General features: G+C 41.5%; 1 protein-coding gene across 1 annotated transcript in view; it reads right to left on the bottom strand.

Moving 5' to 3' along the window:
- Positions 1-1,960: 1,960 nt before the first annotated feature.
- LOC145417030 (alpha-L-fucosidase-like) overlaps positions 1,961-15,509 on the bottom strand; it is a 33,511-nt gene continuing 19,962 nt past the window's right edge. Inside the window, exons 3-7 of the mRNA XM_080285870.1 lie at positions 13,294-13,495; positions 10,438-10,578; positions 9,936-10,098; positions 9,412-9,544; positions 1,961-2,092 (exon numbers count right to left, since the gene is read on the bottom strand). Of these exons, the coding sequence (XP_080141996.1) occupies positions 1,961-2,092; positions 9,412-9,544; positions 9,936-10,098; positions 10,438-10,578; positions 13,294-13,495 (771 nt within the window). The remainder of the gene's footprint in view (positions 2,093-9,411; positions 9,545-9,935; positions 10,099-10,437; positions 10,579-13,293; positions 13,496-15,509) is intronic.

Below are 15,509 nucleotides of genomic sequence, written 5' to 3'. Positions count from 1 at the left end.
GGAGTTCTTCCTGTTGTCCTCAAGAACTGTGCTTCTGTGCCTACACCCTGCCTAGGTAAATTCAGCTTGTACCTTTCCTTCTTGCTGGAAGTTTGCTCTCATTCAGCCTGTCCCAAATAAGGTGACCATTCCCAGCCCTCTAACTATCGCCCAATTACTTTAACATCCGGCATTGCTGAAGTTTTTAAATCTATTTTTAGCAAACACCTTCCCTATCAGAATCTTCTTTCCGATCGCCAATATGAGTTCTGTCAGGGACGCTAAGCTGGCAATCTTCTCACCTTCCTTTCAGACTCCTGATCATCCTTCTTTCAGAACTTTGGTGAAAGCTTTGCCATTGCACTTGCCATCTCAAAGGCTTTCAGTCGAGTCTGCCCTCTTACGGTTTCTGTCCTTCTGTGCCTTCATTTCTAGCTTCCTTTCTGATCGTTCTATAGCTGCTGTTGTATACTTCTACCGTTCTTCTAGAGCTAACAAGAGTGGTGTTCCTCAGGCTCTGTCTATCACCGACTCCCTTCATCAACGACCTTCTAAGCTAAGCTGTACATCTAACCCTATCCATTCATAAGCTGATGACTCCACTCTTCATCTTTCCATTCGCTTCTCGCACTGTCCATCTCAGCATTCACTTGTACAAACAAGAGATGAGGCTATGGCACACCTAATGTCTGACTTGGCTCAGCTCTCTGATTGGGGTAAAAGAAGTCTTGTTTTTAATGCATCGAAAACTCAGTTCTTACATCTTTCGACCTATCGAAATTTTCTTGAATAGTATCCTCCAATTTTTAACAATATCCAACTTAATCTTGAATTATCTTTGAACATACTTGGGGTTTCATTCTCTCAGGATTCCTTGAAATGATCATGTTACCTCTCTTGTAAAATCTGCTTCCAAAAGATTAGGTGTGCTAAACCGACTCCATGCCGTCTTTACACCTGCACACGTTTTTTTTTTTTTTGTACCCTGTGTAGAGCTCTCATGTGTGAGGAGGCTCCTCAACAAGGTGGACTCAAATGCTTTTAGTCTCTCTAACTCTCCTTCTCTTACTGACTCCCTTCAATCTTTATCTCTTTGTCGAACTGTTGCATCTTTATCTCTTTTCTATCCCCACTCCAGTGGTCACTGCTTCTCTGAACTGTCTGCTTGCACTCCTCTACCACTACGCCGGGCGCGTAGCACCCGTCAAGTTGCAAACTCTCATCTCTATTCTGTCCAGCTCACTAGTGCAACAGTTAACAGTTACTCCAGTCCTTCGTGTATGCAACAGGTCAACTCTGGAACTATCTTCCTTTGCCTGTACTTTCTACTGCCTATGACCTACAGTCTTTTAAATGCAGTGTGTGCATGCTCTCGAAATGAACGGATCTAGAATTTGGCTGTTATTGTTTTTATATTCTCTTAGAAGGAACAGTTTTGTGGGCTTCTGGCGTTTGGTTCCTTCTTCCTTGTATAAAAGAAAGACAGACAGACACACACACAGACAGAGAGACAGACAGACAGACACAGACAGACAGACAGAGACAGACAGACAGACAGAGACAGACAGACAGACACACACACACACACACACACACACACACACACACACACACACACAATAGAATTCTACAACCATCTTTTCAACCTCTCAAGAAACAGGAGTAGAAATGAACACAAAATCTTCCCATCCATGTTACGTTGGTGGACTCTGTCGCAGGAGTGATGTGGCTGGTGGTTGACTGGACTCCTTGCATTGCATTCGTCCCATTTCATACAAACTTCAGACTGGAAAGGTTAGATATTGTAGACCACATTTGTTGAATATGGCTTCCTAGAAAAAAAAAAAAAAAAAAAAAAAAGTCTATGGGAGCAAAAAAAAAAAAAAAAAAAAAAAAAATAGCAAGGAAAAACTGCAATTGGATTCAAGAGTTTAATAGAGGAAGACAATAATTTCCAGCCATGCAGCGTGGGTCCACTCGGCTACTCCTCGTCGGGAATGATGCGATTGGTGACTGGCTGGACCCCTTGCATCGACAGCACCCATGCCCACTTTCCATCCACCTCTGACATTCTTGGAAACGCCACTTGAAGCCCACTTTTCACCGGCTTGAACTGGAGATGGAAAAATGAGATGGTATGGGTTGGTCTTTATTTTATTTTCTAGTTTAATCTTGTTCCTGCCTGACAAATTTTTATACAGATTGACCTGAACTGTTATCATGAAAAGCAAGAGGTTAGACGGGATGGTGCTGGGTTGTCAGCTGCCACGACAGACATTTTCAACCTGATTAGAATGAAGCGTTGATGTGTTGTTTTCAGTGTGTGTGTGTGTGTGTGTGTGTGTGTGTGTGTGTGTGTGTGTGTGTGTGTGTGTGTGTGTGTGTGTGTGTGTGTGTGTGTGTGTGTGTGTGTGTGTGTGTGTGTGTGGCAACAAAATACTAAAAAAGCTTTTAAACGATTGAGATCAAACTTGGAAGAGTTGAAGAGTTTCCCGGGAATTGATTTCAGATTTGTTTATTTGCTTGTATTTTTTAAAAGAAAAACATGACAAAGGACAAAGTCTGACGGAAAGGTCAACTTTAAAGCCTTTGAACAGATTTAGACCAAATTTGATGGTAGTGTTGAGAGTATGGCTAAAATGAAGTGGCTCGATTTGTCAAAATAAGACAAAGATCAGTGTTATCGGTCAATGTTTGTTATTTGACGATATAACTTGAGTAGTTTGGTTTAGTTTACACAACATAACAGAAGCACCGAGGGTGACACAACGTAACAGAAGCACCGAGGGTGACACAACGTAACAGAAGCACCGAGGGTGACACAACGTAACAGAAGCACCGAGGGGGACACAACGTAACAGAAGCACCGAGGGTGACACAACGTAACAGAAGCACCGAGGGTGACACAACGTAACAGAAGCACCGAGGGTGACACAACGTAACAGAAGCACCGAGGGGGACACAACGTAACAGAAGCACCGAGGGAGACACAACGTAACAGAAGCACCGAGGGGGACACAACGTAACAGAAGCACCGAGGGGGACACAACGTAACAGAAGCACCGAGGGGGACACAACGTAACAGAAGCACCGAGGGGGACACAACATAACAGAAGCACCGAGGGTGACAACGTAACAGAAGCACCGAGGGTGACCCAACGTAACAGAAGCACAAAGGGTCAGCCGAGGACTTGGAACTTTGATTGAGGTCACGGTCACTGGGGAAGGCCAGGCTGAAGAGTTTTGATCTGATCTGGACCACTCCTATTGGCAAGGATGAAGTTCTGGCAAAGATGAAGGAAATAAATTCTTTAGAACAACCGGTCCAAAGACCAGACCACAAGGCAAAGTCAAATGTTCGACCCTTTGAAAAACTGCAGGGCGTGGGTGAGCTAGCCTACTCTCTGAGTGCTTCTGGTTAATTTTGCTCTATTTAGTATAAGGGAACACTCGTTCGTTTAAAGATATCCTTAACCTGTAGTGAAGACCGGGCCATACATTAGCCCGGTAGGGAACACTCTGCCGACTTAAAAATATATTATCATGCTGCTGAGTTTTTAACTTTCTTATTGGGATGAATAGATCAGTCTGACATTAGGCATCTGACACAATGAAATTCTTTTACTGGTAACCTTTCTGCTGATAAAAACTTTTGACAGTTCCTTCATCTGTTACCTGGTGGCAAAATTTCTGTTATTATGTGGGCAATTTTATACTCGCTGTCCCGACTGAAGTGCATGCAACAGATGCATCATCGGCTGGCCTAGAGAGAAGGTTTCTACATCACCCCTACTACTGAAGTTACGGTGCTGGGTGATTTTAATGTCCATAATGCAGAACAGTCATTTCATTATGCCAGAACTGACGGTACTAATCAAGAATACGATCTGTTTGCAGACTCGTTAAATCTCACGCAATTGGTAAAACAACCAACCAGAATACCAGATAATGCTGATCGTAGTGCCCATCTCATGGATCTGTTCCTCACAAAATAATAACCTAGATCGATACAGGATTGAGGTAGTCACTACTTGGGTCCTCCTACCACAGTCTCATTAAAACATCATTCGTCATCTGGCCCGAACCTCCCCGTTCTGAACCAGTCAGGGTGGCAAGATGGCATTTTGGTAGTGCAAACTGGGAAGGACTTATAAATAATCTAGCTGCTATTCCATGGCAGTCCTTCTCCACTGACATCAATTCTGCTCAGTCCCATATAAGAGACTGAACACAAGTTGGTGTGGAATTCATTCTGCCCTGTCAACAACTTACTAAAAGATCAGACTCCCCAAATGACTCGACTGCAACTGTAGCAGAGCAACGGCCCAAAAGTTTTTAGCATATAACTGTTACTTTGATTTAAAAAAAAAAAAAAAAACCTAATCCCTTGATTACTTTAAAACTGTTCGAAGCCACGCAAAAGCAGTCATAAATCTTGCTAAATCAAACTTTCTTCACAACCAAGCGTCCAAGCTATTAAGTAATCTTAATGACAGACTATTTGGACAACTCTCAGTTCTCTCAATAGTAACTTTCAGAAGTCTATCACCCATTCCTCCACTAAAATCTTCAGAAGTAAACATTGTACGAGTAAATGACTCTTATGGAAAAGCCAACATTCTTGCCTGTACGTTTGCTAAAACTCTATTTTAGAGGAAATCTGTCAGAACGTTCGTGCACTAGAACTTGACTTTCCTAAATTGCTCCACTAAAGATACATACTAGATACTTAAACACTATCCTGAATATTCTGTCAACCAACGTAGCTCCAGGTCTAGATGGAATTTCCTCAATAGTTTTGAAAAAGTATTTGCCAGAACTTGCTCCTCTTCTAGCTAAATTATTCCGGCAATGTTTACGTACTTTTAATTCACTGTTTATTGGAAAGAATCCCCCCAAATCCAAAGAAAGGAAGTTCCTCTGATTACAGACCCATAGTTATCACATCTTCTCTTAGTAAAGTAGTAGAGATTGTCATTAATAGGGACACTGTAACACATCTTGAATCCAATAACTTAATTAGTGACAAACAGTATGATTTTCGCCGAGAAAGATTCACTGTTGATATACTCAGTCTCATTACTCATACAGTCCATCAGCCAACTGACCAGCATGGAGAAACTCATGCAGTAGCCCTTGATATCTCGAAAGCTTCTGGAAGTGTAGCACCGTTCCCTGTTATCCAAACTCCCTTGCTACGGCCTATCATCATTGTTTTCATCTGATAGCCTCATATTTTAGCAACAGAAAGATCGGAGTAAAGGCAGATGATATATATTCCAATTTCCATTCAGTTAATGCCAGTGTGCCACAAAGATCAGTCCTGGCTTCAACCCTGTTCCTCATCTATACGGGTATTAATGATTTCTTGTCTGTCACCCACAACCTCATTCACTCATACAGATAACTCAACGCTTCACAGTTCGTTTACAATTTACCGCTCATTCACAAACTCTGACATCTCTAACTTCTAACTCAGCACAGCAGTCTCCACAAATCAAGACTTATCTAAAATCACTGACTGAGGACAAAATAACATTGTCTCATTTAATCCTAGAAAAATCAAACATATCCAGTTTACATAATAGGTATTTCCTGCTTCCTGTATTATCTTCAATGCAGAGAATATTCGCATTTCTTAAAGTATTGAAATTCTCTGTGTTTCGATTAACAATAACGTCAGTTACACCTGTCACATCTGATCACCTGTAAAAACCACCTCAAAGAAACTTGGATTAAATTGAAGGGTGTCCGTAACTTCTTGACTGACAAGCAGTTGACTGTAATTTACTAGTTTTTTGTGCTCTCAGCTGGAGTATTGTTCATCCCTGTGGAGTGAATGTGGACAGGTTGCACTAAAACAAACGGATAAAATTGAGAACAAAGCTATAAGAATAATGAATAATCTTCCAGTTACAAATGAACTACCTCTGTTACATGTAAGACAGAATGTTGCCTCCCATTCATTATTTTACAGATACTTTTATGGCATATGCCCAGACAAAGTTGCATCCTTACCCCGCGCTGCTTGGGCATCTGGTAGCGCTCATGACTGGACCGTCACACTGCCATACTGCAGAACTTCTGCCAATCAGAATTCCTTTATTCTCTGAACTGCTTCTTTTTGGAACTCGCTTCCCCAGATTATTCCCCCCCCCCCAACCTTCCACCAACGGCAGTTTAAGTCCAACTGTTACCCATCGTTCACAGAACGGGACACCTGTAATTTGGTGGATGGATTTTTTAAATTTAACTTGTTTTCCTTCATTAGTTCATTTTCTGTTTAAAAAAAAAAGACTTGTGCATTAAAAAATTAGAAACAGTCAAGGAAAAGGAAATGCCTTGCCACTGCTTACGACCTGTAACTGCTACACATAAAACTAGACAGCACTCAGCGCATACCTCTGCCATTCCCATTGCAGGATCCCGATCCGGTTCCGGATCCGCCCCAAAATTCAATTAATTCTTTCTTGGCTCATTGCCCAGCCTTCCACAAAATTTTATCGAAATTCATATAGAACTTCTGGAGATATCGTGTGCACACACACAAAAAAATTCCTGGATCCGGCTGATGATCTGGATCACCACCAGAATCTTACGGACTGTTCCTTGGGCCATACCTTATCCCTATTAAAAAAAAAAAAAAAAATTTGTTCATAACTTTTGGAGTAATCCTGGTGGCAGACAGACAAACAAACCAACACTGGCAAAAACCTAACCTCCTTGGCGGAGGTAATAACCTAACTGGCAACCAGAGCCAGTAATCAAAATAAGGTACATTGTAAACATCTTTGTGATTTTCATACCCATTTCTGCGCAATTTTCAGCGTCATAAAGACTGGGTATTCAGTGTTAAATAATACATGAAAAGCATAAAACATGCAGAATATAAAGAGCATGTTTACAAAAGATTTTAAAATATTTATTGTTTTAGCCGTTAATGGCACGTGTTTGGAAAACTATTAATTTATTTCAAGTATCAGAAGACTAACTAAAGGCTTTAAAATACTTCTATTTTGGTAATTAATCATATGTAATATTTCTATTATGGTAATTAATGGTATGTAATACTTGTATTTTGGTACTTAATGATATGTAATACTTGTATTTTGATAACTATTGATATGTAACAAAAAGTAGTGGTAGGTGGTGGCGACCATCATCCACTCACTTGATGTAGTGCTGCCTACTCCTTCCTTAGCCTTTATCATTCTTTTTCTGTACCTGCCCTCCTCTCTTCCTGTTTCTCTCATCTTTCCTGTCACTTCTTATTGCTTTTCTTTCCTTTACAGGTGGCTTTACATTGAGTGACAAGTCAAATGATTTCCTGAAAGCCAAGAAACCATTTACAACGCTGGGTGGTAACCATTTAACCAAACCACACATGCTCCCTACGTGTCAACAAGTGGGTTGGTGGAGGATTAGTGCCCCTCCCCGTAAAACAAATAACTCAGAGTCAAATGGCCACCCCTTGCGGGATTATGGCGTCTGGCAATAGATAGAACAATTTTTTTTTCTTTTATTTACTTGAAAATTGACTAAATGGATTTCTCCAATTATCTGAATGTTCTCAAGACAAAAGTTTTATACTGGCAAGGAGAAGGCCTTTCTCTGAGGCTGTGACTGCTGTATAGCCTCTGCCCATTGGCTTTAGTATGACCAAGAGTCGTTTTGTTGTGGTTAGGTCCCTTGTGAAATAAGAATCTGAAGCTTCGGATTCGAAATTTCATATTTATGTATGGTAGTTCGGAAAGGGTTGATATGTTTGAAACTTCAAGATCAAACTGGTGTCAGTGATTCATAGGTCTGTGTTCAATTGTGGTGTGAATTTGTTTATGAAGCACCTTTCTCTGGTCTTTCTTAATAGGGAATCATTCTTTTTGTACCTACAGAAGGGCATTATGTTAAGTTTATTGTTTCTGTCTGCGGATTTTCTTAAGTGGATGTTTACATATGAACCTTCCTTGTGATTAATATGATCTCTTAGGAAGGCTGATGCGGTGCCACAGATTTGAAGTCTCCGCTATAGAATTATATTTCCATCCACTACAGCCAATCACATCAATGCAATTTTGCGTTTCGAAGCTAATTTTAAATATATAATTTGAATAAATGGATAAAAATTTACAGCCTTCTATTATTACAGTGCAAGATTTTGAAAATCCAGATAACTGGCGAAATGTGTTTAGTCAATCTTAAACACACACACACACACACACACACACACACACACACACACACACACACACACACACACACACACACACACTTTTCATGACAAATATCAGTAACTGCCAAAACAGAAATATTTAAGAAGCTGTAGTCAATCTTCAAGAACTAATTTAAGAATAACAATTTATAAATGAAATATACCATTAATCAGTACAGATAAACATTAAACAATATTTTTATTCACGTGTTCCTTCTCCTGTATGTATGTATGTTGTATGCCGCTCGTGTAGTATACACAACACTGTGTACAACATCAATACTGCCCTATACAAATATCTCCCAAGGAAAAAAAATAATCTTTTACTGGACTGTATGAATGTATATACAATAAATAAATAAATAAATAATTAAATAAATAACTGTACATATATGTGCATGTGTGTGTGTGTGTGTGTGTGTGTGTGTGTGTGTGTGTGTGTGTAACCCGCCTTCACTATGCACGGCTACGGCATTCAAGGTTTGGTGCCGAATATTTGCATGAGGATGTCTCTGCCTCAAAGCAAGATCATCAACACACTATGGGCAACACGCACCTGAAAAGATCTCCTCCCAGTTCTTCATTTTAAAGTAGAAAATAAAGAAAAACGAAATTATCATGGCCATAGACGCAGATAGGCTAAAGAAACTAACTGGACACAGAATCATTGTGGGTTCGGGGGAATTGAAACAGCCTCCTATCCCTAATCCCGATCGGCAAGAAAATATCCACATTTTTCTACGAACGGAATTTTGTATGGGCTATATCTACAGACATGCTCAAAATTTATCTTAGAATTCCTTAAGGACAAGAGGGACGTGGGACAGGAGTCATATTCCCTTTTTAATCAGGAAATTCAGTGCAAACTTCGAAAAACGCCCAAAACATCCCACGGAATATAGCTGGCCTGACAACCCGATCATGTGAATTTATATTAGATCTCAGGAAGTTGATCTTTTTGTCCCCAGAAGCTGCCTATATTATTCTCATGTGCTGGTTTTATCAGCGCAATTAATGGCGTTTGGTAACAGATACAAAGAAAGACACGAAGACAGACGCAAACGAAGATAGTAATAATAATGTAAACAATGACAGAGGGAGAGGGCAAGGTACTGAGCTGCGACAGAGAGGTACTGATGTATGTGTGTCGTGATTATACTTACACACACACACACACACACACACACACACACACACACACACACACAGAGGCTAGCAAATACCTGTAGTGCACCCTGATATCCCAGCATTGAGATGTGTGTGGATGGTGTAGGTAGAACAGATCCCAGCACCAGCACATCACCTGGAGGCCACGTCAGCACTATACCGTACACAGTGCCTTCCTTCTGAGTGTACCTGCAGTGGAAGAGACACGAGTAGATGGACACTGCAGATTCTCACCCATTCACTACTCTCTCTGTCTCTGTCTGCCTGTCTGTCTGTCTGTCTGTCTGTCTGTCTGTCTGTCTCTGTCTCTCTCTCTCTCTCTCTCTCTCTCTCTCTCTCTCTCTCTCTCTGTCCCTCTCTCTTAACATGACAAATATTTCAAAACTCTTTCAATCAGTAATGCTCATAGTCAATTCCTCCCCAAACAACCGAAAGCATCCTTTTTTCTCATACTCTTTTGTTGTGTGTTTCTCATTACTGTCACATAAAATACTTCCCGTAACACCTTCCATTGAGTCAGCCAACCGAGAAGGGATAGCAAAATTCTCCTTATGGTAGTCCATACATGTGGTGCACGTACCATACACCTGGCGTGAGGGAATCATTCTGGTGCGTCCACGGCTTCAACTCATACACCGCCTGGCCGTTCACCCCCAGCCACCACCCAAGTTGTCTCAGCCGTTCCTCCATGATGGCGGGAATACGGCCGTCGTGTGTGGGACCAGCGTTGATCAGAATATTACCTGCAATAAATATCTGTATAAAAACATGAAGAAACACTCGCAGAATGGAACACCTACTCTCATCTCTACAGGACCCAGATCCGAGGCTTTCTGGATGCCTGCCAGGGGAAGAACAGATGGTGTGGGATCCCTCATTCACATTACCCTTTCCCATTTCGCCATTTAAGAATGCAGGGAATACAAGGACATTTTTTCTCTTCTACCCCATGGATTAGTTATATGATTACCACCTGGCATAACAAGTAATTTCTGAGAAAATTTGAAATCCATTGGCTTGTCACTCAATGTCCACTCACATTACTGAAATATTATATTTACATTGAGACTAAGCATGTTTACCTCCACAGCTAATAGTCGAAGCCAGCTCTGAGATGACTGCGTTTATAGTGAGGTAGTCAGTGACCGGTGCGTTGCGTCGATACCCCCACGACCGTTTGTCCAGCGTCATGCAGTTCTCCCACTTGTGTGGCTGTAACACTCCTGCAACACACACAGGAAATACATCACTAGAATGGTGGGTCAGTGGTTGCAGTGTTTATCTCCTGACGATACTGTATGTTGTGGTGCTGTGAACCCTGGGTGGAGCAAAGCAGCTGCTGTGCCCACCTGGAAGCCAAGTCTCCTCATATTTCCTTGTACCTGGTCATGGAGAAGGACCCTGGTCAGACCCGAGTGAGGTACAGTCTGCCACAAGATGGTGCCATTTCCCTACACGGTGTATGTTTGTACTGGATGGTACCACAGAAGCAGTTGCTTACCTGTGGCCGACCAGACAGACCGGGGTTAAACAACAGCCTCCTGATCTCAAGTACCCATATTCAGGGTTCGAGTCTAACTATGGTAAATTTGCTTTTGTTGTCTTTAATTGTCAGAAGTCAATCAGATTAAATATTATAAGCTTTGTAGCAGCGAAAGTGTTAAATTTCATTCTCGCAGCATGTCCATTCATTTGGTCGTTGTCACCCTTGTGGGTATTGTTGATGACATAAACAGACTCTGACACACACACACACACACACACACACACACACACACACACACACACACACACACACACACACACACAAAACAGCCAATGCAATACTTCAGCTGTCACTGGCACTGTCATTACTACAGAAATTCCTTCCGGATAGTACCTGGGCAGTGTGAGATGTAGACCAGTAGTTATACCATTAGGAATTCAGGTCATTCTTAGAGACTCTGTACAACTACTGGATACTTTACTGGGAGGGAGCTGTGTTACGCTCTGGGAGTCTAGTAGTTCTGTCTCCCTTTCATTCCGTAGAGAGGCAAGTGAATTTCTGCTCAACTATCATGACGTTACGCTGCGTTAAGGAATTCTCGGCTGTGTGCACATAAAACAATCTTCTCGGCGTTCCCTTCCTGAGCCTGCAGTTTGGCCAGAGGAAGAGATCAGCACTAATTCATTGCATTCAGGCAGCTTTTGAATCGTGACGACTAAGCAACAAACAACCTTGCAGAGCAGCATATGCTGGGAGAAATTCCAGCTATCATTCTTCCTCTTAGGACAAGGTCTGGTCCTGCCGGAAACCTTATACGGATTGATACGGATACTCAAAAGAAGGATGGAACTGTCAACATAACATGCTAAGCTCAGTAAATCAATAGGAGCAACAAAGCTGGTGACAGAACCGTGATTATCATGGCTCATAGCTCGCAAGGAAGAACAGTGACCATCTTTAACAGCTATGGAGCGACTGGAAAGGAAAAGTAAGACGAAAGCACAGGAAAGGAGATAGGAAATGTAGGGGGGAAGTTTGGAAATTAAAAACATATGCCCGACGAAAAGAACAATAGCAAGTATTGAACTGAAATCCTAGAAAGAAAGTGACAGAGAATTGCGCGGAATGGAAGATCACCAGTGTAGCGTCCCTGATGAAATCAGTAATGACAGCCAGAAAGATTATAAGAAAAAATGTATTTCAAATTTTACAGTTCATGGTGGGCTGAAAGGCTTTAGAAACACAATAAATTAAATCAACTGGGAGAGAGAAGACCGGGTCTGGTCACCCTTCTTCAGTACCGACTAAGTGAGGGTAAGCTTCCAGCCAGATGGAAAACAGCCACTTGACAAGGGCGAAAGAGTCAGCCTAGGATGGGTGTCAGCATGGAAGCACAGTTTTTGAAAACATCAGAACCACCACCCACTGACCACTACTGTTTTCCTGCCTGGATTACGAGTCCAGTGCTCCTTGCCGGTGTAGGGGGATCAGAGATAGTAAGCTATATTGAGACCCCACCTATTCTCGCCAGGAATACAATGGCCTTTTCAGATGAGGAAGCACCCATGGTGACCTATTATTGGCTAACATATATCGCCCATCATTCTCACCTGGATTATAGCGTTCTTTACAGGTGCATATAGATCCAAAATAATAAGCTACAGCACGAGGCATTCCACCTATCACTGAGCACCATCTGTTATTCTCACTTGGATTATAGCACCCCCACCTATCAGTGACCACCTTTAATATACCCTCACCAGTTTCTCACCTGAATTATGACATTTTGTACAGGTGAAGAAAGAGCAATGGCAACATATAATGTCAGGTTCTCATCTATCATTGATCACCATCTATAACAGATCTACACCTACAATTGATACCATTTATAATTATCCATCAGTTATCATTCTCACCTGGATTACAGCAGTCCTTACAGGCGTGGAAGGATCCATGACTATAGTGTCACCCCCATCATGCACCAACATCTGTCATTTGCACTCAGATTACACTGAACTTCCGATAATCCGGCATCCGATGGTTTGAAAAACCCGATGGTTTGGAATTTTCAGCCCAGGGTCATTTTTAGCAATCGGGAAAAAATGAAAAATATAGAAAAATAGCTGAAAGTGGTGCACCGAACAATCCAATTCCGCACCCATGCCGACATTCAGGAGGTCCCGGATGTTATTTTTTGGGGTGTTTTGAACATTTTCAGGTACCTGTCTGATAGTCTGGAAACTCTGATAATCTGGAAGGTCCATGGACTACTGTATTCCGGATGAAAGAACTTTTACTGTATATTGGTCTATACATACGTAGAAGGGATTATGGTTATCCATTATTGATCACACCTACTACTGACCATCATCAATCGTTGCATCAGCATAAGTGTTTATACAGATGCAGAAATTCCTTAAGATTACCCATTGTTCACCCTAGTTAGTCTCACCTGGATTATAGCGATCTTTACAGGTGTAGAAGGACCCATGATGACAGCTTGTGCCAAGGCCCCACCTGTCATTAACCACCACTGTGTCCTTGACGGGGGACTCGTTGAACAGCCACGCCAGGAACACGGTGGAGTTCCAGTACCAATCTGCTACATCATCAGCCCCATCAGACCACACCACCGCTGGATGGTAGTTGTTTACCTGTGGCACACATTTATTATATACCGTTAGGGTAAATGTACAGTTGGTGGTCATTACTGCATACTGATATATTCATTGTGTTATCTTTATACACCTATTTCTTGCTGAATGCGGCCATGCTTGCTCGTGCGTGTGTGAGTGATAACCCGTACAGTTTTAATCTGACTTTAGCCAAATTTAACATAATGGTAGAGGAACAGTCAAGAGGTTGACCTATTGTTTTCGAAATATATCAAAGGTCAAGATAGCATGGCTAGGTCAAAATTTAACCTAGTAAGATCAACTTAAACAGTCTTTAACCTATTTAGACCAAACTTGGTGCAAGAGCTGAGAGTAATTAAAAAAAAGTGTTTGAGTCTGAGAATGATCAGTCAAAGATCAAGGTCACACAACAAGGTCAAATTTCAACCAGTGTGTCTGTATGAACAAAATAACTAGAAACAGGTTTGATCTGATGTGGCACAAACTTGATGGAAGGCTTCAGGATCAGCGAAGGAGTTGACTGACTGCCTTAGAGAAAAATTAGTTAAAGAACAAGGCCAAGTGGCTGGGTCAGCTTAATAGTTTCATTTGACTTCACAGATTTTAAGGAAGGGTTTAAAGTATGGCAAGATGAAGACATTCGATTCAAGAACAGTCAGTTAAAGGTCAAGATAAAAAGGAAAAGTCAGAATTCCAGGCCACAGGACGAGAGTCACTTAGAATTTTTGATGTGATTTAGACCAAAAGTGGTGGAAGAGTTCAGGGTCAGGCAGTCATGAAGTAATTAGATTTCGAGAGAATTCGGTCAAAGCTGAAGATCACAGGACAAAGTCAAATATCTGGCCATTAGACCAGTTCGTGGGCGTGAGTGTTGCACTCTGAGTGTTCCTCCTTGTTCGTAAAAATATTATTATCAGTTATTACTACTATTAGTCTCCACCTATTCCATAGGTGGAGACTATTGTTTTCGCTGGTATTATTATTCCCGCCTCAGAGTTTCAAAACGATTCTCCAGGAGAAATGGTGACTGTGCAAGGAATCTGAAGGGCCGAGTTTATGTGTCCTGCCATGGGCCATTGCTGATAGAAAAAAAATTCCAGATCCTTTATGCACAGTGAAAGGGCATGTCAGAATGAGTCATATCAGTATGATGATGTGAACAAGATAACTTGGTCATGTCTACTGGAAATTTCAACACGATCTGTGCAAGGAATCTGAGTGGCCCAGGTTATGTGTCCCGGTATGGCCTATTGCTGAGAGAAAAAAATTCCAAATCTCCCGAATGGGGCCAAGGTCATTGTATGAAACAGTAGGTGGAGACTAGTGACTGTCTGAAGGACAGTTACAGAGTTCTAGTAAATAATAATAATAATATTAACCCGTACCCTCCCGACATCGTATGTTGTACGACAGTACATGGTAGCTGCCGTGGTCCCGCCGTTGTACACCATACAATTCGCAATTGCAAGGCACATTGCACGCACATTTTTCAGATTTTGCTGGTGACTCATGGCAGACAGACGAGTGAGACCTTCCTCTAGAGTCTAGTGAATGTTAGTGGAAACAACAGCATCAGCTAGTCAAGTGTGCCAGAAATCAGCGGTTTATGGGTAGTACCATTATGAACCTACGTTATTTTCACCCATTTTTTTTTTATATATATACCACAATAGTGTTGCTGTATATGTACTTTTGTAGCAAATAAATGTAAATATATGTATTAAGGTTGGTTTTGATTAGTTACCCTCCTCCTTCCCACTGTAGAAAACGGAGCAGACTAGCCTGGCCACAGAACACCTGGCTGAGGTGAAGGAGGACCCACCTTAGGAGCACTTAGGGGCGACGGGAGCAACTTTCTTGGTGATATTTATTAGTTTCTCACCAAAAGGGAATGTTTGGGCAAAACAAAAAATAATTCGAAAATTAATCGGGTTTTCAGAGGGTGGGGGACCCGAAAAAACCGAGATGGTACGGGTTAATAATAATAATAATAATAATATTATCATTATTATTATTATTATTATTATTATTG

Source organism: Coenobita brevimanus, chromosome 108 (genome assembly GCF_032717465.1).
Source record: "Coenobita brevimanus isolate Jiangsu-jjx chromosome 108, ASM3271746v2, whole genome shotgun sequence".
Classification (NCBI taxonomy): Eukaryota; Metazoa; Arthropoda; class Malacostraca; order Decapoda; family Coenobitidae; genus Coenobita; species Coenobita brevimanus.
This window is presented reverse-complemented; position numbering and strand designations above follow the sequence as displayed.